The sequence below is a fragment of the Ruditapes philippinarum genome, unplaced genomic scaffold (genome assembly GCF_026571515.1).
Source record: "Ruditapes philippinarum isolate M1 unplaced genomic scaffold, ASM2657151v2 ctg162_1_1_1_1, whole genome shotgun sequence".
Taxonomy (NCBI): Eukaryota; Metazoa; Mollusca; class Bivalvia; order Venerida; family Veneridae; genus Ruditapes; species Ruditapes philippinarum.
This window is the reverse complement of record NW_026866001.1, coordinates 375,999-403,899: the sequence shown is the minus strand read 5'-3', so window position 1 is coordinate 403,899 and position 27,901 is coordinate 375,999. Positions and strand designations below refer to the sequence as shown.

Here is a 27,901-nt window from a genome sequence, read left to right as displayed (position 1 = left end):
ACAAAATCTACAAAATAAAAATTGTCTATATAATTATGTCATTATAAATAATATTCTAAAATCTACTTTCTATAATTCTTTTTACAGTCTACATTATGCAGTAAATATATGCCTTTAAAATCATGTATATGTAAGTTACAGAGTCAAATAGAATAAACATTGTCATCATAATCTTTTGGTAAATAAAAGTTTCAATTTTTCTGTTAACATTACTGAAACATGCTAGTTATCTGAGATAAAATGTACTTGTTATCATTAATGAAACAACAGTTAAATGTACGAGTTACAATCAGTGAAACATGATACAAGTTACCATCGTTATCATCAGTGAAACGTACTAGTTACCATCGGTGAAACGTACTTATTACCATCAGTGAAACGTACCAGTTATCATCAGTGAAACGAACGAGTTACCATTATTGAAATGTACTAGTTACCATCGGTGAAACGTACTTATTACCATCAGTGAAACGTACCAGTTATCATCAGTGAAACGAACGAGTTACCATTATTGAAATGTACTAGTTACCATTTTTGAAATGTACTAGTTACCACAAGTAAAACGTACAAGTTACCATCAGTAAAACGTACTAGTTACCATTATTGAAATGTACTAGTTACCACAAGTGAAACATACTACTTTACTAAAATGTCATGCACTTGGTTACAACAGAGAAACATCATTTGAATATTTCACGAAAAGTTGCCACTTACAGCAACAAAACACTCATACATCAAATTAATTATCAAAAATTTTTAATTCTAAACAGGTGTCAAAAATGTTCAGTGTTAATAGTTTTTTTTTATTTCTTGTGAAATTTATCTTAGGTCTGAATGTAAAATATGCCATCATAGTTAGACTTGTGAGTTTTGAAATTTAATGGTGTCTGATAAAATTAGAAATTAAGTATGTATCAATACTGAATTTAAAGAATTCAAAATAAATCAATCTAGGACAAATGAACCATTTTTCTTAGTACATTTTATGACCTGAGAGCACTTTTATTGTCAATATTTTAATGTGCATGAGGCGAAACTATGGAATAAGATAGACACCAAATGTTCAATTCAAAATGCAATGTACAAATTGTTATAAGGAACAAAGATATTATGTAAAGGTTAAAAGTTTTACCTGAGTTTGACAAAGTCATTGCCAATATTTTTAAGTAATGCTGATTCAATATAAACAATTGAATGTGCGCAAAACACTTTTTAAATATATATAATATACCAAATGAAATTGCAAATTTGACATTAAAAGAATGATAACAAATTTCAATATGTAATTACATGATGATATGTATGATAATTTGCGATGATTTATGACACAATGTTAGACATATGAAATCATATCAATTCAAGTGCTACCAATGCTTGAACTACGGCAAATCAAAGCTAAACAAACTAAAATGCACCATTCAAATTATATGACAATTCATAATCAGAAATAAATCATACTAAGTTTATCAATCTATCATAGATTTTATTTGTTTGTGAGAATATTAGGCATAAATATGGGATAAAACTGAATGAAAACATGTATATTTAACACAAGTCTTTCGAAATTTTAGCGAAAATGATTGATTTAAAAGGGTTTCTTTTTATGGAAATTTGGACATTTCGGTAAAGGACATACGTAATATGCGAATTGTAGAGGAAAAATAGCAAAACCTTACTACAAATCTTCGTAAATCATCATAACACTATAAATGACAAATGTGTGTATATGATAAATAAAACAAGTAAACTAAATAAAAACAATAATAACGTATTATCTTTTTGTGTGCCATTCATCTAGAAGTCAATCTATTTTGATTGCATCAAGCTATGGCAAAAGTCCTTTCTTCAAAATATTCAATCACTGATACACATTGTTTAATCAGAGCTAAAAGCGATGATTGCGCATGCGTCACAAACATAGCGCCATTACTCTTTCTATTGTTTGTTTGATTTTATGGCGCATCAACACAATTAAGGTCATATATCGTCCGAAATTCTTCTTTTAATATTAGGATATAGTTACGTATGGGTAAGATACATGCGCTAAGCAGGTTCTGAAAAAAAAAGATAACATAATCAGTACAATAGTGAGTTACAAAGACAATAAAATGTTTTAAACGAAAATACGAAAAACGAAAATACTAGATAGAGATGCAAAAGTCGAGATAAAAGAAAGAGATGTATAATTTACTAGTATATAGATAAAGAAGGAATTTTTAATGAAATCGGGACTTTAAAGGTTCCATCGAGATAACGAAAAATCGAGAAAAGCGATGTCGAGATACCCCGGTAGTTGACTGTATTTACATATAAATGAAAACAATGTTTAATGATAAAAACCGGTTCGGCTTATAATTACAATGTACTTTTACAACACCCTCTTATTGCGTTTTTTCCCTTGTCTTTAATATAAATAGCCTCATTTAAATGGTGATTTTTATATTAAGATCGTTACATTACGAAACTGGTGGAAGAATACTGAACATTTGGCAAACATTTTAAAACAATGACAACGCCAAGTGTGTTAAACACATAGAATATTCAATAAAAATTCATATCATTCATTCCGATGTAACCAGTTTTGCTAAGTAAAATAGATCATCTTATATAAAAGGCAATATTGTTGTTATCATTTTGTTGTTCCGTTGAAAAAACAACAACATAACTATGATTAAAAAAAAAATACTACGTATATTCATTGGTAAATTTTTACTTTCTCTAAATAAACAATATAGAATCATGACAGAAAAACATATTAAATTCGAGTGTCGTATTCATTGATTGTTTAAATGCAAATACTTGTGAGAAAATAATGTACATGGTTGATCAAAGGCAATTTATAGAGCTTATACATGTACACCCTTTGGATATGGAGTCAGAATATTGATAAATTTACTCTCGGGATAATTATATCATTTATTTATACGGCACATTAAGTCTATATTCTCTATAAAAGCTCTTTAGTCTTATACTTGTGGGGTTATTAAAACAAAAATAACAGAGTCACAACGTTTATAATTAAAAATATCGTTATATCTACAAAATATAGAAAATTTAGATATGCATTTGCAAATATTTTTCGTGTGGTACAACTTTGGAAACAGGACTTGCTGTTGAGCGTTGATAAATTTACTTGTTAAAGAGACAGTCCTTACTTTCAAAATATTCAAATTTAAACAGCAATTACATTTCACATTGCACCTTGTATTACCCTTCGTATTACACATTGCAATACCTTTCATATTACACTTTGCAATACCTTTCATATTACACTTTGCAATACTTTGAAATACCCTTTCATAATAACATTAAAATGCCTTTTCATATTACGCATTGCAATACCTTTCATATTATACTTTGAATTACTTTTCACATTACAATGATTTCCTGCGTGCACCAATTACTCTTAAAGGAATATAGCACAATTTAATTTGCTCCTAAGGAGATAAACAAATAATATCTTTCATACACGCATTTTGAAAGCATAACTTAAAAAAAAATCAAACAAAGATTTTGTAAACTAGATGAAGTAGATATAAACTTTCAAGTACTGAAATACAAAGGTAATACGTTGTTGCCTTCCATTTACTAGTATCTAATCTTCGAACAGTTCTTTTAGACAAACAATCTTATATTGTGTATGGGCTACTCCATGTTATACTTACTTATACAATTATCTTGATTAGCCAGGGACGTCATGTTCAAACCATACACCGCAAACAATTGTGCTGTTTCGCTGATCATGGCGGCTTTGATTTGACTAGCTGTACATTTTAAACCAAGTTCTTCTATATACTCCGGACCACATTCATATATATACTCACTGATGACCCTGTAAGTGTAAATATAGAATAGTGTTAATATAGAATAGTGTAAATATAGAATAGCGTAAATATAGAACCATGCAAATATAGAATAGTGTAAATATAGAATAGTGTAAATATAGAATAGTGTAAATATAGAATAGTGTAAATCATAGAAAAGTGTTAATCTAGAATAGTGTTAATCTAGACAAGTGTAAATATAGAAAATTGTAAATACAAAATAGTGGAAATACAGACAATTGTAAATACAAAACAGTTGAAACATAGAATAGTGTAAATATAGAATAGTGTTTATATAATATCTTTTGCCCATGTGCCCTGTCCTGTTATGGTATCCTGCTGTGCTATTTGCCGGTGTTAGGGTGCATTCAGTGAATGTCTCCCTTCCTCGTTGATTTTTGTTTTTCAATTTTTTTTTGTGTTAAACTAGCCGTAAAATCAATACTAAATATTACATATTTAATTCAAAGCCATACCTTGACTTATTAAACAATGCAAATGGATAAGTAGTGCATAACTTCCCTTACACCTTTTAGGTAAGAATGTTCGTAATGAATATGCATGCTTACCCCTCAATCAACGGTTTATTGTTGGCGCTGTTTCAAGGAAGTAAAATCAATGAAAGTTTCATTATCATTATTTTACTGTAAAATGATGTTCCTTGAAATAAAATTTATGCTCAATGCTTACAGAGGAGATGTTGAGATATGAGGGTTCTCTTTAAGTATTAGCGTTAAATGTAAACAATCATCTTAAATAAGCAAGAGCTATAAGACTTAGTGATGAATCGATGATTAGGGTTTTATTTCAATATAAGTATTTGTGAAAAGTTGAGAAGTTTTGTTTGTTTCTTTTTTTTTTTTTTTTTTTTTTTTTGTTTCTTAAAAAGAGGTCTAGTTTTCTAGTTTTTTGTTTTGTTATGTTTTTATCCCCAATTTTGTTCTGTTTTTGCAATATTGCGCAGAAACGTCAATGGTTCTACTCAGGTGTGTGCCGGTTATAATGCATGGAGGGGCAACTGAGGTCTTCCTCACCCAGTAAAATCGAGAAAGTCACCATAAGTATGACCAAGAGTTGGTCCGACGTAAAGCCAAACAAAAATATATTACAAATAGGAATCAACCTTGAACTTAAACTTAAACAAGCAAGATTGAAGTTTGGACATGATGAGAACCGAGAAAATCTGATGTATTGTAGTAAATAGTTAATTCATAGCTGAAACTTTTCATTCAGTAGTAAAATTCAATGTCATTAATATCATTGTTGCCTTGTCTGTACCGGAATGGCACTTAATATATGTTCGACATTTGTAACTAAACATACGTGACAACAAGTTGGTCAGGCAAATAAACCCTGTAGAGAGTGCATTTAGTCTTATATCGGTTAATCACTTCGTTGACGTAAACACATTTGATTCCATGACGACTAGGTTTTGAAAACAAATGAAATAAATGCATTAATAGATATATAATTCTACGAATTAACGAGGCATCAGTAACATCATTTTTAAATTTCACATCAATAGTTTTTTTTCTGTTTTTTGTTCTTGTTCGCAAGTAACTTGAAACATAAGATGAAGGAATGATTACAACGTCACTGTTATTTTGTCAAATAAGTGCCGGAAAACCTAGTTTACATGACATCTTTGTATTCAAACTAGATATAAAAATTAAACAAATCTTCAGAACATTTGGAACTACCATTTTACTTTGGGTATTTTTCAAACTTTGCAGCAAATAAGATTGTCTGCGGTTAGTTTATATTTATTGAGTCAACTGTAAATACGTATTAAAACCAAAACATTGGTTTTCAAAAAAGAATCATAGACTTTAACTTTTAGAAAGCGCACGATTCATATTTGTTATTCTTGAAACCGTTTTTTTTTTATTGATGGAGATGCTCAAAGAAAACAAGATACATTTTTAGCATGCGGGCTAGGACTCTCTTTAAGATTGTAGAAAATGCCAGATAAAGTTGTAAATATTCTTCTCATAATTCAAACAGATTATTCATAAATACAACGTCATGGCATTTATACCATACTGAATATGCCTGTACCGGAATGGCATTCATTCTGAATTAGACATTTGAGTCATGTCACGACAAAACCATCTTAATGGGTTTGCGACCAGCATCCGCGCAGTCTGATCAGGATCCATTCTGTTTGCTATCAGATGCTCTACTTGTAATAGGGTTTGTAAGCAACAGCATGGGTCCTGATCAGACAGGCTGGTCTTGATCCATGCTGGTCGCAAACTCATTATGTTGGTTTTGTCGTGACGCGGCTCATTTGTTACTTTTAAAAAAGACGTGATATAAAGTCGATCATGGAAATAAATCACGCTGTGAACTGATTTATCATAAGACAGTCACATTTCCGCCATTTTATATCGGTTAATTACTTAGTTGATATAAACACCGTATTTGCTTCCAAACATTGTTTTGGGAAAAGGTACAATGGATAAACAACCTTAGAAATTAATGATGTGACTGTTATAATATTTTAAAGACAAAAACAGCTTAACTTTGTTGTTTTTTCTTTCACTTGTTTACAAGCTAATTTACTTTCTCTAGTAGTACTGATTTATTTTGTGTATTGCGTATATATAATTAAATGACTTGTTTTCCTGTCAATCATGGCATCAAAGAATAGTCATAGAAACTCGAGAACTTTGATGTCGGAAAACGTTTTAGAAAATTTCGATCATTTCTACATTAAGAACAAAAAAGGAACATATTTCGTGCATGGAGAGAAATATAATAAGAAATAAAGTATATTTAATAACAAAATCAAAGCATGATTAAAGTCTATTCACAATACTAAGTCTCCTATATTCATGAAATCATTTTTATTTAGACGTTCACACATGACACTAATAAATCATACCATGAACTAGTGAACAAGAGCCATGTCAACATGGCCATCCCCCGCCGAATGTGTTTGCTCATTGGAAGAATGTATATGTAGTAGAGCGGAATAATTCCATTTTAAGAGGTCTTTTGGTAATGAAAACTGATGGCTATAATGATTACAGATTTGAAACCTATGTGAATACTGTTGGCTGAAAATAACAAAGGGCAATTACTGAAAAATAATGCAGGGTAGGTTATCATTCTTGTGTGCTGCATCCCTCCTCAGTAAAATCTATCCACCTATGAAGTTTCAAGTTGATACCTCAAATACTTTTTGAGAAAAAAATTGAATTGAAAAATTAAGTATGAAAAAGAACAAAGGGCAATAACTCAAAAATTATAAAAGGTAGAGTTATCATTCTTGTGCAGTGCACACCTCCTGAGTGAGATCTATGCACCTATGAAGTTTCATTTTGATATCTCAAAGGCTTTTTGAGTAATGCTCTGGACAAAAAATAATTTTGAAAAATAACAAAGGGCAATAACTCAAAAATAATGCAGGGTAGAGTTATCATTCTTAAGCACTGCACTCCTCCTCAATGAGATCCATCCACCTTTGAAGTTTCAAGTTGATACCTCAAATACTTTTTGAGATAAGCTCTGGACAAAATAACATAAAAAAAACAAAGGGCAATAACTCAAAAATTGTATAGGGAAGAGTTATCATTCTTGCACACAACATTCCTCCTCAATAAGATCTATCAGCCTATGACATTTCATGTTGATATCTCAAACACTTTTTGAGTTATGCTCCACTCAGGTGAAAAATTAGGTATGAAAAATAACAAAGGGCAATAACTCAAAAATTATGAAAGGTAGAGTAATCGTTCTTGTGCACTGCACACCTCCTGAGTGAGATCTATGCACCTATGAAGTTTCATGTTAATATCTCATAAGCTTTTGGAGTTATGCTCTGGACAAAAATCAATTTTGAAAAATAACAAAGGGCAATAACTCAATAATCTTGTAAGGTAGAGTTATCATTCTTGTGCACTGCACTCCTCCTCAATGAGGTCTATCCACCTATGAAGTTTCAAGTTGATACCTCAAATACTTTTAGAGATATGCTCCGGACAAAAATGTCGGACGGAAGGACGGACGGACGGAAGGACGGAAGGTCGGACGGACGGAGACTATTTCTATATCCTCCGCCGAAATTTTTCGGCGGGGGATAAAAAGGTAACCACCACGGGAGGGAACCAACAACAGCAAATAAATCTCGGTTTGTATGACCCTATTTAAGGATGACATTGATTATGAAATTAGTCATCAGTTTGTACCAATACCAAGTTCTAGCTGTCGTGAAGACATTGATATAAAATGATGATTACCATCATTTATTGGTTTGTTAATAACCAATGGTTGACTGTTTCCTTTTAAAATCACACTTACACCTTAAATAAGGGAAAAACGTTGTTTTATATCATTTATAAAGAAACGGTTAATATGAAATAGTTCTTTATTTACTTACTTGCAGATAGTACCCTCTGTAACAAGATTGAACTTTCTGTAACATAATGTATCAACTACTGCCACGAGTTTCTTCGGAGATTCACATATATAGTTGGAGATAATTGGTGTGCCTGGAAAAAAAATATGAAAAGTAAAATAGGCATTTCTATAAAACGAAAGTGGGACAGGAAATAATATAAAGTTAAAAAAATAGTGTGAGAGTACATGTATATACTATGTTGTTTGTGAAATGAAATAGAAATATTTAATAAAACTGAAAGGAGCTCTCCAATGAGGTCAAAAAGTCTTAAACATGAAATTTGAAATTCTTACAAAAATAAAGCCAAGCACTTAAAATAGAAATATTTGCAATTAAAACTAAATTGAATATTGATTTTGTTTGCGATTCTTAGTCCAGTTTCAGTGAAAAGCGTTGCAATTTTTTGGGTAATTTTGCGACATAAAAATGACTTTCCGGAAAAGCGTTCAGTGACTGATCTGAAATTTTGCACAAGCATTATGGGTCCCGACATATACAAGAATAAAGTACAAAATAAAGTACAGAATGAAAGAGCTTGTTTCGAAATCGAGCTTAAATAAATATGTTTTAACCATACGAAAATAGCATAAGTTGTCTCACACAATGTGCATGTAAAATTTAAGAAAGTCGGTGAATTTACAAAAACATATGAGCCGCGTCACGACAAAACCAACGTTGCGACCAGCATGGATCCAGACCAGCCTGCGCCTCAGGATCAATGCTGTTCGATATCAGTTTCTCTACTTGTAATAAGGTTTGTAATCGAACAGCATGGATCATGATCAGACTGCGCGGAAGCGCAGGCTGGTCTGGATCCATGCTGGTCGCAAACCCATTATGCTCGATTTGTCGTGACGCGGCTCATATGATGTGAGTCAGTCACAAAACACAAACGTGTCTGTAAATTTAAATATAATATATCAGACAGGATTTACAATGCTATAAACAATATGCAAAATTCTGTACAGTATCTCATTGACCGTATTTTTTACTTGTTTTTTTTTGTCTTCTCTATTTTCCAAAACAAGTCATATGTATTCATGTAAGGATGATTTACACAATACCACACATTAAAGCTATACAAATCTTTAACTTAAGAACAAAACTGCCATGGCAGTTTTTTAAATTATTAATATTTGTTGTTTGTTTGTTTGCTGTTGTTGTATTTTTTTGTGTGGTCTTTTTTTTTGGGGGGAGGGGGTCTGTAGTTGTATTATTTGATAATTTTGTGTGTGCTGTGTGTGTGTTTTTTGTTTGTTTGTTTTTTGTTTCTTTTTTCTTGCTGTTGTTGTTGTTTTTTCGATTTCGCTGTTGTTGTTGTTGTTGTTGTTATTGCGATTTCATATTTTCTTATTTAAACCCTTTTAACTTTCGTGATCAATTGAGAACAATATCAATGAAATATTAAACTATTTTTATACTCTCTATCTTCATTGGGTAAACAGGTTATTTCTGTTAAAGGGACTTCACAGGGAGTTGGATATGAAATAATTTTCCGGGACTTTAACACTGTTGTTTGGTGTAGGTCTGGATTAAAATCTTGTGTACAAATTTCAAATCATTTTCACTTTCCTATATCCCATAATAATATTTTTATTGTGTAAAATGTCCGAGCAATAAAAAGCGTTGCAACGTTTTTAACTCAAACTTGGCCGAAAGTCGTGCAAAAATTCTATTTTTCATTTAACTACGAGTATTCTTCATATCTTATGCAGATTTTTTCATTTAATAAGTGAAATTTATAATTTTTCTTTAATTTTTTGTTGATATCATATGCTCCGATGTACTACAAAAACACAGCTTTTCACTCTGATTGATTTCAAACGTCATAAATAGTAATTATAATATATAGATCTAAAAAAAACTTACCTATGCAAGTTGAAACGTTAATAAAATAACTAGGACGAAGATCGACCTTGGACAAGGTTTGAGCAATGTCAAAGGTCACCGGACGAAGGTCATTCTTCCTCGGTTCACATGTCTCGTACCGCATCAAGGACGGTATATGAGAGTAGCTGCACTCGAAAAATACCTCGAATAATCTGTAATATATAACAAATGAATAATACATGCAGTTGTCTGATAAATCAGGCAATGAATCTATTTTAGACATTTATTCAATGCATTAAGCGATTCGCAAACAAAATATGGAAGGACAATGATGCTGTTATCATGAATTAATTAATTGATTAAATAATTAATTAATTTTTATTTATTTATTTATTTATTTACTTATTTATTCATTCATTCATTCATTCTTTCATACATTTATTTATTATCAATTAATTAATTAAGTTTTATTCATTCATTCATTCATTCATTCATTCATTCATTTATTCATTTATTTATTCATTTATTTTTCATTTATTTTTTTCGTTTGATTTGTTAAAATTTATTTATAAAAAGGCAATTCGTCCAAGCTTATATTGTTTTCATCTTTTATTTATTTATCTATTTATTTATTTATGTATTTATTTATTTATTTTATCAATTTGATAATTAATGATGAACAAACAAATTGAATGCCAATAAAACTTGATGATTAAAACAATACAAAAAAGAACATCCAGATAGTTATGTTACTAAGACTTGATAATCATTTAAAGAAATAATTCAATACGCATGCATAAGATTCTTTTCAAGCATCAACTTCCTTAATATAGCTTTGTTTAGCTTTGTTTCCGTAGGTTCGAACTCCTTCTCAAGTAAGTTTCTTCTCTCTGGCTTCGTCAATCAACACTGGTGTCATAAGAAAAGGTTAAGACTTCTAAGAAGCAGTCATCGTGCTTTGCTTAGGTCCTTAAAAAGGGATTAACTTAAATTTTAAAAAAACAAATCCTAATTTTAAATGTGGACAAAAAAGTGAAAATGGAAGAAACTATAATACATACGGGCAAGCGAGGTCTTGCACCTTAAGTTGACTTCCTATCTGAATTACTCTAGAACACTTTGTATATATAGAACCCATATGTCTATATAATGTCAAACTACACTGAGATGTCTGGGATATCGTTTCAAACATATCTGAAAATATAACGGGGGTATCACATTTCAAATTAAACAAGGCTATTTTACAAATAAACAAAATTAAATAATACAAATTGTCAAAACATTATCGGTACTTTTTTCCAACATCTAAAAGGTATGGTGGCTGATTTGTGCCATGTCGTATTTTTGCTCCGCAGGGCGCCGGAAAAAAAAGTACGAGACTTGGCAACATTTTGTAGTACTTTTGCTCCGCTGGTCTCAAAACAAAAAACACGAGAAAGTCAAAATTTTGTTGTATTAACATGTTTTAGCCTTTGCGCCCAGCGTATGGCATAAAGTTCGAGAAAGGGAGAATATATGCTTCGGTCAGGGGTTAGTGGATAGTCTCCTCTCTCTTCAAGTAGGCGGAAAAATGCACCTTACCATTACACAGATCCTGTCTGGCAGTGTGAAGTATATCCGTGACATTGGATTCATAAGAATTAATGGTAGACTCAATCTCTTCGAGCGGACATGACATAGCACGTGACACACACCCGATCATACCCCACCGGACTCTATAATAAAGAATATTTCAGTTTTTACTCTGATTCAGACAATAACAATTTCCGTTTTCATAATGTACTAGAACAATGGTTTAGTCCATATGGTCGACATTTTGCTTCCACAGATTAAGGAAATGAACGGTGATCTTTGTTCCTATTTACATTAACCAAGTGGTAGAACTTCTTTCCATCCGTATTAAGTTTAAGGCTTTTATCCATAATAGTCAAGATGCTCCTATTTGCACTGTAACCTTAATGGTATCGTCATGATTTAAAACAAATGCTAACAATCGACCGGTAGCATACTGTTGTTAAAATGCCTCTCGACTCTAAGATGATAGGTTCGAACTCAACTGCGGTCATGTCCATATTTTTTCATAAAGCTGCATCACTGGATATCCAAAAAAAGCAATAAAATGAGCTGCAATGTATCATTTTAATCAAAATGAGAAGTTTAACAAAATCGCTGTCCTTTTTAACATATATAAACATGATTTCCCTTAAATGTTCCTAATCCTGTGACAAGCCTAACCGATGTTAGTAGATATTTTGTATACTGTTTATCTATGCTAATTCTATGATAATTTTACTTACCTGCACTTATTTTCGTCAGATTCCTGCGCCAGGGCCGCCGAATTATGCACCATATTACAGTCCCGTTTACCAAAATACGTAATGGCATCTGGACTTGAACACAGCTCGGATAGTTTAACAGGCAACCTAGTTATATTATTTATATCTAAAACACCGTTTTCTGTAAGGAAATAAAATAGTTTTAAATTATTCGTGCTCGTAAGTGATGGACATTTTTTAATGACGTCGCTGGAAGCATCCAGAGGGCGCTGACATAAGAAATATAGAAGGTAGGTCTTTAACGTGTTAGGTTCAAAACAATATAACGCTTGGCATTGTCTTCGTCGAATCGAAATCACCATATTTAAAGTTACAAAATTCAAAATACAGTCAAAGGGACGCTACTTCGTGAATTATGTTTTTCTTGCATATCAGACTTGTTTCCGTCTGGAAATCTTATCTGACATGTGTGTTAGAGTGCCAGATGAGTTTTGTGGTATGAAATGACGTCATTTCTACGCCTTTAATGAATGAATTGCGTGTTTTATGATGAAGTCATTTCGTCGTTATGAAACAATTTGTATATTCATATCTTACTATAAAATAAATTGTAACGGATGAAATGACATAATTTCCATGATAAAGTAATTTGTCATGGTGAAACAATTTAAAATATCTAATAAATATGAATTTGCGATTCGGATCGCAATATCCATACCTCGGGTAACCAGTCCATAAGCAAGTACTCGGGGTTTACAGAAATTTCGATCCGACACCAATCCAATAAAAATCATATCCTAACTGCCATTCTACTACCCTACGCTAGTTTCGGAGTTAAAACGATGATCTGATTTTAATGAAATTGGATCCGAAATGCAAAACTTGGCATCTATTATCATTTCTTAATTTTACAGCTATATAAAAACGGGCATTCATCTAACTGACGCAAGTTTTGTCAATTAACTTGTTTTTAAGACTTTTTAAGGCAATTCGCAAGAAAGCAAAATTCATTGCTGAAATATTTACAAATCAATAGCAACATATTTGACTTGTTGATCATACCTTTACAAGTGTCAGGAACGATTTTAATCCAAATAGGGAAGACGTCACGTGTATTATTCTCCATTATCTCACCTAGTGTCTGTACAGGCACGTGCAGAAGATTCCTCGTACTTAATACGTATACACAACGTAGCATCTCGAAATACAAACTGAAAATTACAACATAATGCTTTTAAAAGTGACTTTTCAAATAAACACATTTCAGCAAAATTTGGCAAATTGTTTATTCATTATGCCAGGCAGTTCAATTGTGGATTAAAAAAACTTTCTTAGTGAACACAACTGAACAGTCGCAATTATAACATATCCCCCGAATATAATTTAGAAAATTAAGGAGATATTTCTTTTTATTTTAAAATCGTTTATATTCTGCTGGTACAGAAAGCGATAAGCCTTTGTCGCCATTATTGCTAGTCTGCACTGCCATACAGTTTGACCCGGCTTTATACTGTGGGCAGACTTTCTTCAAAATATCCATCTTGATATCTATAAAACGGTTAAAGGTCAACGGGTCAGTTTAAAAAAGGAAAGCTGGACAAGTCAATTTAAAGGCACATTATGCCTAAGATACTGACACTTTTAATTCTTGACAAAGAGCAATACATTATTGTTAATTTTATAACGTTTAAATAGTGATATTAGAGCATGTTAGATTTGTATAACCTGAAGAACGTGGCGATAAATGTAATAAAGTTTTTTATTAAAGTAGCAAAATGTAAACAAAGTATTATTTTAACTTCCAGACAAAATACTAAATCGATATAACTGTACTTATTGCTTAAAAGCAATAGATATAAAAGATGGTTCATGTACTCGGCCAATGAGTCTCTTTTTGGAAACTGTAGCAGAGCATCGAACATCAGAAGTTTTTGAAAAATAAAAATAAAATTATAAATGCATTTCTGAGGCATAATGGGCCTTTAAGACATTCAGCAAATAAAAAGTTTAAGTAATCAGAAAACGCGCAAGGTGAGATGCCTAAATCTTTATTAATAGAAATGCCAACCTGCATTTTTGATCCTGGTTTAAACCATCTGTGCTGAAAATGATCTCATTTGTACAATTCTTAGCAGTTGCTATGACGTCATTGGTATCAACGTCACTTCCGCTGAAATCACGTACCGGCGGCTCCGTCGTCGTCGGTACAGGTGTAGTAGTAGTTGTAGTTGTTGTCGTCGTTGTTGTTGTTGTTGTAGAAGTGGTGCTGGAAGATGTTGTTGTAGATGAAGTTGTTGTTTTTGGTGGTGTTGATTGTGATTTTGTTGGGAGAGGTTGGGTTGTTGTGGTTTTTTTAGTTGTAGCCGCAGTCAATGGTGGCTGCGGCGGTGGCGGTACTTGTGTTAGTTGATAAATTTACTATATCTACTGAACTGCCACTTTGTGACTGTTCGTTTGATGTATTTCCTTTAACAAGAACTGAAATGAAGTTTAATTAAATGATTATAAGTACAAATAGTAAACGTAACATTTCAGCCCCCTATTTGTCAATTCTAACATCAGTTCTTTTATTTCCTTCCGTGTCTGTGTCACCAAACAAAATTAAAGAATAATATTCCCGGCCGTATGGTCTGCATTTTTCTTATCCATGTTAGATTTTAGTAGCGTATAACCACTTGATTGATTTGATATACAAGACTTATATTTTACAAGTAACTGTATCGTAGCTGACATAAAATGTTGTGGAAAACTTTGCAGTATTGTTTTAAACTTTTTTTGGTCAATATCATGTTGTTGAATCAGTAAAGCTTCTTTCCCTCTAAAACACTTTCTGTTTAACATGGATAAAGAAAAACAATTCATCGTGTACACTTAACATGCGGTGTGTGATTGAAAAAGTGTATTCTATCATTTTTATTTTCTATTTTGTTGTATTTTGTTGCTTGTTTCGATGTTTGTTAAAAAAAAGTAAAAACACTTACCACCAAAATAGACACCTAGGAAAATGCAGATGGCAACGATAATTATGACACATGTTATTAGGACGGATATGACGACACATCGCTTCCGGTCTTGACAGCAAGACTGATTCTTCCGGTTTATCTCAGACTCTGAAAATGTTACAAAATGCACATAAATTTTCATCAAATAAATGCAAGCGTGACATAAATGGGCTAAATCCTCTGATGGTTATTATGACAAGCCTTTTACCACCAATATAGAACCGTATGAGCCAATCTGCACCCCCATACGATCTGGCTGGCAATATACTGGTAGCTGCCCAGGTTAAGTATTATGGTCATATTGAAATACACTAGACTTAAATTGGATTATGCAAGAGTTAAGGAAGAACAATTGAGCCGTGTCACGACAAAACCAACATAATGGGTTTGCGACCAGCATGGATCCAGATCAGCCTGCGTATCTGCACGTGCTGATCAGGATCCATGCTGTTCGCTATCAGTTTCTCTACTTGTAATAGTGTTTGTAAGCGAACAGCAAGAATCCTGATCAGACTGAGCGAATGCGCAGGCTGGTCTGGATCCATGCTGGTCGCAAACCTACTATGTTGGTTTTGTTGTGACGCGTCATCACAATTCATCACACGAATTTTAGAATGTAATCTTTTGAATTAAATACACAGAATAATAAGAAAGATGCGTTTTATAAGATATTTCTCATCATCTAAATTTAGTTTTATTAGTTAAAGTTGAAAATCAGTACATTGTAGTTTTAGGTCTCTACATTTTAAAAGCTTTTATAAATAGTAAGTTATCGTTTTGAGAGGTTTCTCAACTGTTTGGGGAGGTGTCCCGTCGCCGAGTGTTGAAAGGTCATTCACTTCTAATTGCCGTTGGACTCAAGTCCGGTCAGTAGTTTGACATGACTAAATAAGCTATCTGACTAACTATCACCCTGTCGGTTGCTCTACCTCATAATTTCCAATGCCAGGAAATGCTGAAAAGTCCCCTTTTGTCCTGTACCTGTGTCGGTGTACTTTTTTTAAGTTGCATGCCTCCAGATGAGCCAAAATATTTCAAGAAAATTAAACTTGGGAAAACTGTACTAAGATTTTAAGAAAATAAACAGATTCAAGTGATTATTTATATCTTATGTGCAATTAATGACTGATTTTTGCAGTATTAATCACCATATTTCTATTGCGTTACTAAAGCAGTAGTGGCTATTTTGCATAATTATTTTGACCTATTAGTCGTAATTAACGTGGATTTTAAGTGCCGATTGCAATGTGTCAATTACTATTTTTGTTCACTTCACAATATTTTACTTTTAAATACATTTTAAAATTTTCATAAAAATTAGGATGAATCAGGAGGCATGCTGCTTTAAAGAGTAAATTTAGCCATTAACAATAATAGTTTTAGTTACTTTTTGAATATCAGTTAAGAATCGATGTTTTGTCATGATTTTTTTGCTCATGACTTTCTTTCTTTCATATATTATATATATATATATATATATATATATAATATTATATATATATATATATATATATATATATATATATATATATATATATATATATATATATATATATATATATATATATGTATTAAATGTACTTTAAAAAAAACGAATGTCTCTTACCAGAAATCAATCTTAGAGCCCTAGCCTTCTTCGACTTCCTCTTTTTGTTTCTAATGTTATGAAACTCTGTGGCCGGTTTGAAGTCCGTGAATATTTTGTCATTTTCACCGCCCTCGCCATCAGGCGAATAGCTTACTTGTACATCCTCGTAGTTAAAGGTAGGCCACTCTTTGTCCGCATCTTTTTGTCCGAACGACATGATTTCCGGTTAATGTCGTCTGCTGTTTCGATTTGTCACTAGATTTCGCGTTGTTATCATGACGATGTCTTTATTTAGAAAATTTGAAACTGCAGGAGTAATCCTGTAAATAGAATGAAGGATAGCATTTTATTTTAAAGAAAAATATCAAAAAGTTTATAAGATATAATTATAAATGTACCTGTAACAGGAAGTTTTCAAATAGGTTAATCTTATACTATAGCACCGTATCTCAAGTCATTTCATTGCGGTAGCTAAATATTGTCACGCAAAAAAACATGTCCCATGCCATAGGACACGAACGTACAAAATTTGTTTAACCCCAGAGTACTTTGGAGCAATACAGAAAATGGCTAACCGAATTTCAGTAAAAAATATCGAAGATCACTGCGTGTCTAGCACTTACATGTACTAGTATCTAAGTGAATAAATGAGACACTACCAGTGTTGCAAATGCGGAAAATATTTGTATATACGTGCATATCTAAACATTCAACAGGCATTTAGCGCAGTATTACTTATAATAATTCTTCCTATGTCTTCAGTCGATTGATTATCCGAAAGTTGAATTACGTAAGATTTTATTGCTTTAACATACAATTCATGGAAAAAGCATTGTGTGGTAATAAAAACTTAAATGTCCACTTTCAATAACATCTGGTTTCATTCAATATTTCCCGTAGATTGGACCTTTCTTGTTATTTCGTAGATATGTATATGAAAAATGAATAACTTCCGGTAGAATATCGGCTAGATTTACTAGACTAATTTTCTCTATCTTCAAAGCTCAATATTTCTTATCATTATTTTCAAATATAATAATAAAACTCGTTCGGTTCTATTATTCTACATGGTAAATGCATATAATACAACATTAATATTTAAAGTGAGAATGGCAGAATAAACTATAGTATTACATTGCGAGTAAAATCGTAAGAAATCGGGATATTTCTGTCAATTTCTACGATTTTAGACTCGACAAACGTCAATGTGTCCATATGTGACTCAAAGTAACAAAAATGTAGAGTCTTTCCTAAGGCTTTTTACTTTTGAATTGACCCTTTTCGTCGAATTTCGGAGATAATTGGTAATCCGCGAGGTGTAGCGAATATGTACAACACATTTGGGACACTTCGGCGATTTTCCATGAAAGTCAAGAAATATGTCGAGAGTAAAAACTTTGTGATTGTACTTTTTTATCAGAAACATTACGAGGAAAGCAAAAAAGATGGACAATTATACCAGATATAGATAAAAAGAAATACCACCTTAAGTGTTTCGATTAAGATGAAACTTGTCATTTGTATTTAAACACAATAAGATGTCCTATAGATACACCTTTTTATGATTGGTCATCCATGGCGATGATGTGTGGGTGAATCTTTTTATATCATATTCACGGGTCACAATAAAATATTAAATTGACTGTAACACCATCTTCAAATGTAGAAATGGTAGTATTATTTAGTTACAAACGACTGCGTCTGTATTGTGAAAATCTCTGTAATGTGATATTGTAGACAGTAATGTAGTCTCACAAGAAAAAACAGCACGTGCTCAGATTTATATTTAGATACATATTTAGTATCTATCTCTATTATCATTAGTCTATGTGAGCCGCGTCATGACAAAACCAACATAATGGGTGTGCGACCAGCATGGATCCAGACCAGCCTGCGCATCAGCGCAGTCTGATCAGGATCCATGATGTTCGCTATCAGTTTCTCTACTTGTTACAGAGATGCAAGCGAACAGCATGGATCCTGATAAGACTGCGCGGATGCGCAGGCTGGTCTGGATCCATACTGGTCGCACACCCATTTTTTGGTTTTGTCGTGACGCCGCTCATGTCTTCCAAATCATCACTATAAATCTTTAAACTCCTCTGATTACCCGCCATAATATAATCACCTTTTGACTGCCTCAATATACATGTACATTACCGGTATATGAAATTGAAAGGTTAATGTTAAAATATATAATTATAAATTTTGAAAGAAAGTATGTGCATCAAATTTCGAAAAAAAAAACATCAAGAAATGGTTGATATCTCAGACACCTGGAGGGGTTGAACTTAATTTTGATCCATCCAAGGCGAGTAAAAATCTTTAAAACCAAATAACTTCCGCTTCTTAAATGTAAGCCCATATACAAATCATACCAACCATTAAAATAAAACCTATTTTAAGCAAGCGTCTGAATATGTCAGTGCAATAAAACTAAAATAATAAGAACATAGTTACGTGCTTAATGTGAAAAATAAAGTCTTACAAATTAAAACAATAACGCTATAGTGCGTTCCTGGAAAAATCAGTTTAAGGAAAATGGTGGTGACTCAATGACGAACACTTAAAACATTAGACAACCGCTCCTTTTTAAGAGATTAAATCAATTGCAAAATATTCAAAAGTCATTGCAAAGTCCAATATACATGTATACAAAAAACTTTCCAAATTATAAAAGGTAGATTTGTGATGTAATTCTGCTTTGTTAAATACAGAAATCGAGATAAAACGTGTTGAATTATAAAACACTGATAACAGGTGTTGCCATGACATATAAATGCATGTTTGATTTACGATCATAAAAAAGATCAATTTCAAAAGATAGGGTGTTTCAAAAGGAGGTCAACTTGTACAATGTATACCTCTCAACGACTTCAAGCATAATATACTCTTAAGGTTCCGTCTCACTTTGCCCCCCCCCCCTTCGCCCCACCCTAATATAAAAAAATACCAAATACACTCATACCCCACCCTAATATAAAAAATACAAATACACTCATACACACAAATATTGATGATAAAGATAACGAAAAGTACAAATAAAACTTTAATGGGCCAGTAAGTTCACGGTTAAATAATGACAGATCAAAGTTTCTTTGATTTTCTGGCCCTAGGTTAACCATCAAGGGCAGTTTTACGATTATGCTCATATAATAAAACAGCAGTCATATTTACCATCTCTTCAACTTGCGTATTATACCTTATTTAGCGACTACCTGTCACAAACTACTCTTGAATTTATTGCAGTTAGTTGAAATACAGTCAATACTGTATCAGTGTACATTGACTTGAACCCGGATACAGAAACCCGGTAACTACATGTTACATTATTCGTTTTAACAACTATTCTGAAAGATAAATAGCTTTGAGGGTGCCAAGCAAAGTCTTTAAAATAAGATGGTCAGTTTTTATTACACTAAGTTTAAATACTGACCTTGACCGACAAGTTTGACTGTATATGTATGGTACTTTATGACAACATGATGCCCTTGATGAGTTGAGGTTACAAGGTCAACGTTACTTTTTAAACGTTTTGTGTATATACAGAAATTGACACTAACTTTAAGTATTTAAATACTTTACATTGTATTTGCTATTTCAAAACAGTTTATTGACCGAAACCATTTATGTTTCATTAACCCGGAAATGAAAATCAGTTATACCACTGCTATGTTGATTATTTTAAACCTTTTATATATTATCTTAACTAATGTATCAAGATACATTCTTGTACAATGATCTTTATTGACACTTATGGTACTTAGCACTTAAGCATTTAAAATATCAATAGATTAAGCCAAATATTTAACATGTTAATATGTTACTTTAACCTGAACATGTTGAATTTCCTTCGTTAGCAGACGAACTTTAGACAAGTAAAGTTGACATAAAACCCACAAAAAACATTACCTTTATTATGTACCTTTATATGTCCGTTTTAACGTCCATTAGCTTAAAGAAATGTTTCAACTATATACTACGATTTGATGTATACACACATTATATCAATTTGACATAAAAACATATCCCAGGTGTGTAGAACAGGTAAAAATATTTCAAAAGTTATCACACATCTATAAATAGTAATTTCGTTTTGTTGACATTTAAGTCCTCAATGTCACTCCAACTTGAGATTAGAAATTTATACACTCAATCTTTTTATTAATATTTGTTTAATGCATTACGCCGGCGGTACAATCATTTTAACAGTTACTCCCGTTTAAAATCAGCGGTCATTTTAACTCTAAAGGATTAAATATATGCAGAGCGGCTCATCTAATACTCCTATATCATCAAATGTTATGCCGTACAAACTAACCGTTTAAAGATGTTGCACAAAAACGAAATTAAACAGAATATGTCATTGTCAGCACTGATGCAATAAAATCTGCCTATAGTGCAATCAGTTGTTCTCTTTTATGTTTTGTTTTTAGTACTAGTAATATACGATAGTTTTCATTTATTTATTTATTTATTTATTTATTTATTTATTTATTTATTTATTTATTTATTTATTTATTTATTTATTTATTTATAAAACATTCATTGATTTAAAAATCATTTATTTATTTATTTATAAATCATTTATTTATTTATTCTTTTATTCATTTATAAATCATTTTTTTATTTATTTATTTTATTTTTTTTATATTTTATTCATTATGATGTAGTGGGGATGATGATTGGTATTGTTGATAATGATGATATTATGATGGTGCTGGTGGTGATGGTAGTCCTACTATAACTGCTGCTGCAGCTGGTAATAATGATGATGGCATTGGTGATGATAATTATGGTGGTGGTGGTGGTGATTATGATGGTGATGATGATGAATGCGGTTATGGTAGTGCTACTATAACTGCTGCTGTTGATTATGATGTTGATGATGATGATGTTGGTAGTGGTGTTGTGGTGATGATAATAATAATTCATTCTAAAGCTTAAAATGGTGATGATTAGTATCATCATCAACATCATCATGGTGGTGGTGCTGCTGCTGCAGATGCTGATGTTGATGATATGATGCTGTTGCTGCTGATGATGTTGTTGTTGTTGTTGATGATGATGGTGATGATGATGATGATGATGATGATGATGATGATGATGAAAAAGAAGACAAAGTAGACGAAGAAGACGAAGAAGACAAAGAAGACGAAGAAGAAAAAGAAGAAGATAATGATGATGATGATGATAATGATGATGTTGATGATGATGATGATGATGATGATGATGATGATGATGATGATGATGATGATGATGATGATGATGATGATGATGATGATGATGATGATGATGAAGATGATGGTGATGATGATGATGATAATGATGACGTTGATGATTATGATATTAAGTATCTCCCTATCTTTACCGATGTTAGTCATACTAAGTCAATCGTGCTAATGTAAGTACTTTTATTTATTTATTCAATTTAAATTTTTGAATTTTCTTTTTTTTTCTTTTTTTTGCTGTTTTTAAGATATAGTATTTGTAATGTTATATAATGTTTTGATCTTTATCTAGAATGTAAAATTAATTAGATAAGAAGCCGCAGGCCATTTGTTAGGAAAAAGTAAAATCATGATATACTCATGAAATGCGTCTTCTTATTTTATCAAATTGTCATTATTTTCAAAGTGTAAGTGTAAATTGTGTATGTTTTTTTTTCAATGAGGATTTCTTAAGTTCTTGGTGGTTCGTCCGTCCGTTCTGATGCCGTCCTACTGTACTCAGCACCATTATTTATATGGGCAATAGATTTTCGACACAAGTCTTTTTATGGCTTTAAATTACTTTAAAGGTAAGTTTGGATGTCAAATGTACACGTATTAGTTAAAGTAATGCTTCACATTTCTTATAAAAATTCATGCGATCTATCTACATCATAATGAAATGTTAATGGGGTTGGACAAAGGGGGATCTTTCGTTTAAACCCAACTGTGACTATAATTAATAAATACAAATACTTCTCTGAGAAGCGTTATCCTAAATAAATTTTAGTAATTTCTAGTTTTTGCCACATTCAAGATTCGAAAGTAAGTTTTTTTATTTTACTAAATAGGGTTACCTTTTGCTTAATTACTTGCATTTTGTCTTCTAATTCCACGTCCCTTGCTTATGATTTTTTGTTCCATATATTCACAAATGAATAGCGTTTTCAAGATCCTCCTCGTATTCAATCATGGATAAAAACAACTGACGTTACTCGTATCAAAATGTGGAAAAACTTATCATTAATTGCAACTTTTATATTTCAGATTTTTGTAGTTAATAAACGGGAGAATGAGTTTTTTATTAAGAAGAAACATTTCGATAATAATTGTGATCGTTATGTTCCTTTTACTTGTTTTAAAACACATAAACATTGATACCAACCAGCGAAAAATTCGCAGAAAGAAGAATAACTCTGCATATCATGTGAAACAAACAGATATTCGAGTAGCCTCCCCTAGAAAGCGCGGTGAAATGAAAACAATACAATGGTTTGACACGTATCATGAGGGACACGGGTTGCGCATGAAAGCACACAATGTGAAAATGAGAAAATGTGAATATAGAAATTGTAAACTGTTAGACCATGAAATCGTCCCTGTACGGGATAACGTTGTGTACGGGCCTCTAGACGCAGATGCTATCATCTTCCAAGGATGCCATCTTGGTCAAATAATGCCACCGGTTCGACGGGATAACGATCAAGTTTTTGTGTTTGCAGAAAGAGAAACGTGGTGGTACATGGGAGCCTTTGAAAGAATGATGGACCCGGCTTTAAATAAAACTGAAAAACGAAAGAAAGATAAATCGCTTGCAATGCGCATGCCTGATGTATGGAAAAACCCTGAAAAATACATCAATATATTTCGGTTCCGAAGTGTTTTTAACTGGACCATGACTTACCGGCGGGATTCGGACATATTCATGCCATATGGAGAAATTCTAACAAACCAGGATGCGGTAAATCAAGGTTTAACAACCCGCGATGAAATACAGCTAAGGCTTGGGAAGGATTATGACCGCATTTATTACACGAAATCCAAAGATGTAGTCTGGCTTGTGAGCGATTGCGAAACGAAATCCAAGCGTGAATATTACGTGCAGAAATTAAAAAAGCACATCAATGTTGATATTTATGGTGATTGCGGAACACTGTCGTGCCCGAAAGGAAATTATAACGAAGACGACAAACATAGTTGTATGTATAAGATAATAAGCGAATATAGGTATGTTTTGTCATTCGAAAATACGTTCCATACAGATTACGTCACGGAAAAGCTTTTTGATTGGTTCCCGAAAGATATCATTCAAGTCGTCTACGGAATGGCCAATTATGACGTCATTACCCCGCCTCAAACCGTCATTAACGCTGCGGAATTTCATTCACCGGAAGAGTTGGCACATTTTCTGAAAACTCTAGGTGGTAATAAGAATAAGTATATAAAATATTTGAAGAATAAGTCCAAGTTTTATTCTGCTAATTTGGAGCAAATGCAGCAGAAAGCATATTGTAACTTATGTGAAAAATTAAACCATATAGACGCCAACAGACGCTCGTATTCAAATATAGGACTTTGGTGGCAGCTAAACGACACGTCAGCATTTCAAAATTTATATTTACAAGCGTTTGGAGTTCGTGAAAGCAAAAGGTCAAGACTTTTCAGATTTGCTTTCTATCTCATAGGATTGACATGTATTTTCATGTTTCTATCGCTGCTTTGTACATATCTGAAAGATGGGAGACAAAATAACTTGCACACAGCAGTGATGAGCCACGGCGTGTAGCAATTTAACTAGATTTTAATACAGTTAAAAAACAAAAGGGAGACAATTACGTTTGTCATATTTTTGCATCGCTCTTAGTTACTTCCCTTTTAGCATTATGATAATTTGCCTATGTACTCAAAAAAAATAGAAACACCTGCTATATGATTCTTAATACAATGGATCAAAGTAATTCTTCTCTTTATTTGAGCCGCGTCATGACAAAACCAACATAATGGATTTGCGAGCAGCATGGATCCAGACCAGCCTGCGCATCCGCGCAGTCTGATCAGGATCCATGCTGTTCGCTAACAAACCCTATAACAAGTAGAGAACCTGATAACGAACAGCATGGATCCTGATCAGACTGCTCGGATGTTGGTTTTGTCATGGCGCGGCTCATTTGTTTTATTCCACACAAAATATAAAATAATCATTTAGAAAATGAAAAACTGTAGTAAGCTGTTCTATTTATTATTCACACTATCCAATGTAAATGAACGGTTTTATTGTGCTTTCCTGTCTTTTTAACAGTCCCGATTTTGGTTTCTTTGTCCTAGTGCGTCCGTGAGATTTTGGTAAAATATTGTTAAATATATCTCGAATATATATTTTTATAATGAATTTATCAACAAGTTTCTGCACTTGAGCTGTGCACGTTTGAATGAAACTTAAATAGAATTTTAGAAAAAAAGTCATAAAATTTGTTTTAAGTGGCATTTATATCCTTTTGTTAAATTAGTAAGCTCTGAAAAAAGAGAATATAAACGTCATGCTTTGTCTCTAATTACTTGTTAATCTCATTTGAATGCAACAAAATGCCTCCATTTTTAAAATCATTATGTACGTCAACAAACGATTATTTCAGAAATAAACATACTTGATAGAACTTAAGCACTATCCATGATTAAAATTTCTTGCGTGGAATTTAAAACTGCTCAGTCTTATATCAATATGCTGAATCAAATATCTAGACTGACTTGACTCTCAAATATCTAGACTGTCCTGACTTTCAAATATCTAGACTGTCCTGACTCTCAAATATCTAGAATGTCATGACTCTCAAATATCTAGACTAACCTGCCTCTCAAATATCCAAACTGTCCTGACTCTCAAATATCTAGACTAACCTGCCTCTCAAATATCCAAACTGACTTGACTCTCAAATATCTAGGCTGACCTGACTCTCAAATATCTAGACTGTCCTGACTCTCAAATATCTAGACTAACCTGCCTCTCAAATATCCAAACTTTCCTGACTCTCAAATATCTACACAAACCTGCCTCTCAAATATCTAGACTAACCTGACTCTCAAATATCTAGACTAACCTGCTTCTCAAATATCTAGACTAACCTGACTCACAAATATCTAAACTAACCTGCCTCTCAAATATCTAGGCTGACCTGCCTCTCAAATATCTAGACTGTCATGACTCTCAAATATCTAGACTAACCTGCCTCTAAAATATCTAGACTAACCTGCCTCTCAAATATCTAGACTGTCCTGACTCTCAAATATCTAGACTAATCTGCCTCTCTATTATCTAGACTGACCTGCCTCTCAAATATCTAGACTGTCCTGAATCTCAAATATCTAGACTAACCTGCCTCTCAAATATCCAAACTGACTTGACTCTCAAATATCTAGGCTGACCTGACTCTCAAATATCTAGACTAACCTGCCTCTCAAATATCTAGGCTGACCTGACTGTCAAATATTTAGACTAACCTGCCTCTCAAATATCTAGACTAACCTGCCTCTCAAATATCTAGACTGTCCTGACTGTCAAATATCTAGACTGACCTGACTCTCTAATATCTAGACTGTCCTGAATCTCAAATATCTAGACTGACTTGACTGTCAAATATCTAGACTTACCTGCCTCTCTAATATCTAGACTGTCCAGACTCTCAAATATCTAGACTGACCTGACTCTAAAATATCAAGGCTGGCCTGATTCTCAAATATCTAGGCTGGCCTGACTCTCAAATATCTAGACTGGCCTGACCCTCAAATATCTAGACTGACCTGACTCTAAAATATCAAGGCTGGCCTGATTCTCAAATATCTAGACTTACCTGCCTCTCTAATATCTAGACTGTCCAGACTCTCAAATATCTAGACTGACCTGACTCTAAAATATCAAGGCTGGCCTGATTCTCAAATATCCAGGCTACCTGACTTTCAAATATCTAGACTGGTCTGACTCTCAAATATTTAGACTGGCCTAACACAAATATCTTAACTGGCCTGACTTAAATTTCTAGACTTGCCTGCCTCTCAAATATCTAGACTGGCCTGATTATCAAATATCTAGGCAACCTGACTTTCAAATATCTAGACTGGCCTGACTCTCAAATATCTAGACTGGCCTGACACAAATATCTTAACTGGTCTGATTCAAATTTCTAGACTGGCCTGCCTCTCAAATATCTAGACTGGCCTGATTGTCTCATTTCCAGACATGCCTGAAACAAATATCTAGACAAGACTGACTCAAAATCTGTCTTAAATATCTTGACTGGCTTGACTCAACAACTTGTTTGACCTGATTATACAATATCTAGGCCGTCCTGATTATTCAATATCTAGGATGACTTAATTGTCAAAAATCTAGGCAGGCCTTACTCTCTACTGTTGAAATAGGCCAGTTACTGTTGTCTTTATGTTCTAAATGTCATTGTATAATTCTCGTTTATAGAATCACTTTTATTATCTTATTTTTGGCAGTGTAACTTATTTCTCTTGTTTGTCATGCTGGTATATTAATTAAAATTACATTAAAATTCAGTAAATATACATAAAATGCCCTTGATTTTAAAACTTATTATGTATGATTCACAACAATAATGTTGGTAAAAACCATCAAATTGAAGGTTTGTTTCATTCCTGATGCGTTAACCATCAGTTAATGAAAAAGTAAACTTTCAAAAATAAAGAGTTTAAAATGTGCACATGCGAGGGTAGATTAGATGAATATATTTTTCTCTATTTGTAAACAGACATATAACAACTTCATATATCTATAGTACCGCCTCCGTGGTCGAGGGGTATGAGTCGATGACTTCTAATCCAGTTATACCTCTCTGGCATGGATTAGATCCGCGGGAGATGCTTTGGTAGTTTTTGCGCGGAGAAAGGTAGTCTAGTACTGGGAACGATGGTTAGGAAACTGCCCGCCTATATGACTGAAATACTGTTGGAAAAGGCGTAAAATGA

General features: G+C 32.7%; 2 protein-coding genes across 2 annotated transcripts; one reads left to right on the top strand and one right to left on the bottom strand.

Moving 5' to 3' along the window:
* Nucleotides 1-1,781: 1,781 nt before the first annotated feature.
* Nucleotides 1,782-17,268, bottom strand: LOC132730973 (uncharacterized). The gene is made up of 11 exons (XM_060717061.1): nucleotides 16,944-17,268; nucleotides 15,317-15,445; nucleotides 14,404-14,813; nucleotides 13,398-13,546; nucleotides 12,357-12,516; nucleotides 11,641-11,774; nucleotides 11,121-11,253; nucleotides 10,099-10,271; nucleotides 8,209-8,320; nucleotides 3,666-3,832; nucleotides 1,782-2,054 (listed from the first exon to the last, which is right to left on the bottom strand). The coding sequence occupies exons 4-11, from the start codon at nucleotides 13,531-13,533 to the stop codon at nucleotides 2,044-2,046; spliced, it is 1,026 nt and encodes a 341-aa protein (XP_060573044.1). The 5' UTR covers nucleotides 13,534-13,546; nucleotides 14,404-14,813; nucleotides 15,317-15,445; nucleotides 16,944-17,268; the 3' UTR covers nucleotides 1,782-2,043.
* Nucleotides 17,269-23,203: 5,935 nt separating this feature from the next.
* Nucleotides 23,204-24,701, top strand: LOC132730967 (alpha-(1,3)-fucosyltransferase C-like). Its single transcript, XM_060717054.1, has one exon. It carries the CDS (start codon nucleotides 23,208-23,210, stop codon nucleotides 24,699-24,701), a length of 1,494 nt encoding a protein of 497 aa, XP_060573037.1. The 5' UTR covers nucleotides 23,204-23,207.
* The last annotated feature ends 3,200 nt before the right edge of the window (nucleotides 24,702-27,901 follow it).

Excerpts from the sequence above, each read along its gene's own strand:
- LOC132730973 (XM_060717061.1), bottom strand. The coding sequence starts at position 13,533 with ATGCTACGTTGTGTATACGTATTAAGTACGAGGAATCTTCTGCACGTG. Across the intron at positions 12,517-13,397 it reads CGTTCCTGACACTTGTAAAG|AAAACGGTGTTTTAGATATA; the intron begins GTATGATCAACA and ends ATTTCCTTACAG. Across the intron at positions 11,775-12,356 it reads TCTGACGAAAATAAGTGCAG|AGTCCGGTGGGGTATGATCG; the intron begins GTAAGTAAAATT and ends TCTTTATTATAG.
- LOC132730967 (XM_060717054.1), top strand. The coding sequence starts at position 23,208 with ATGAGTTTTTTATTAAGAAGAAACATTTCGATAATAATTGTGATCGTT.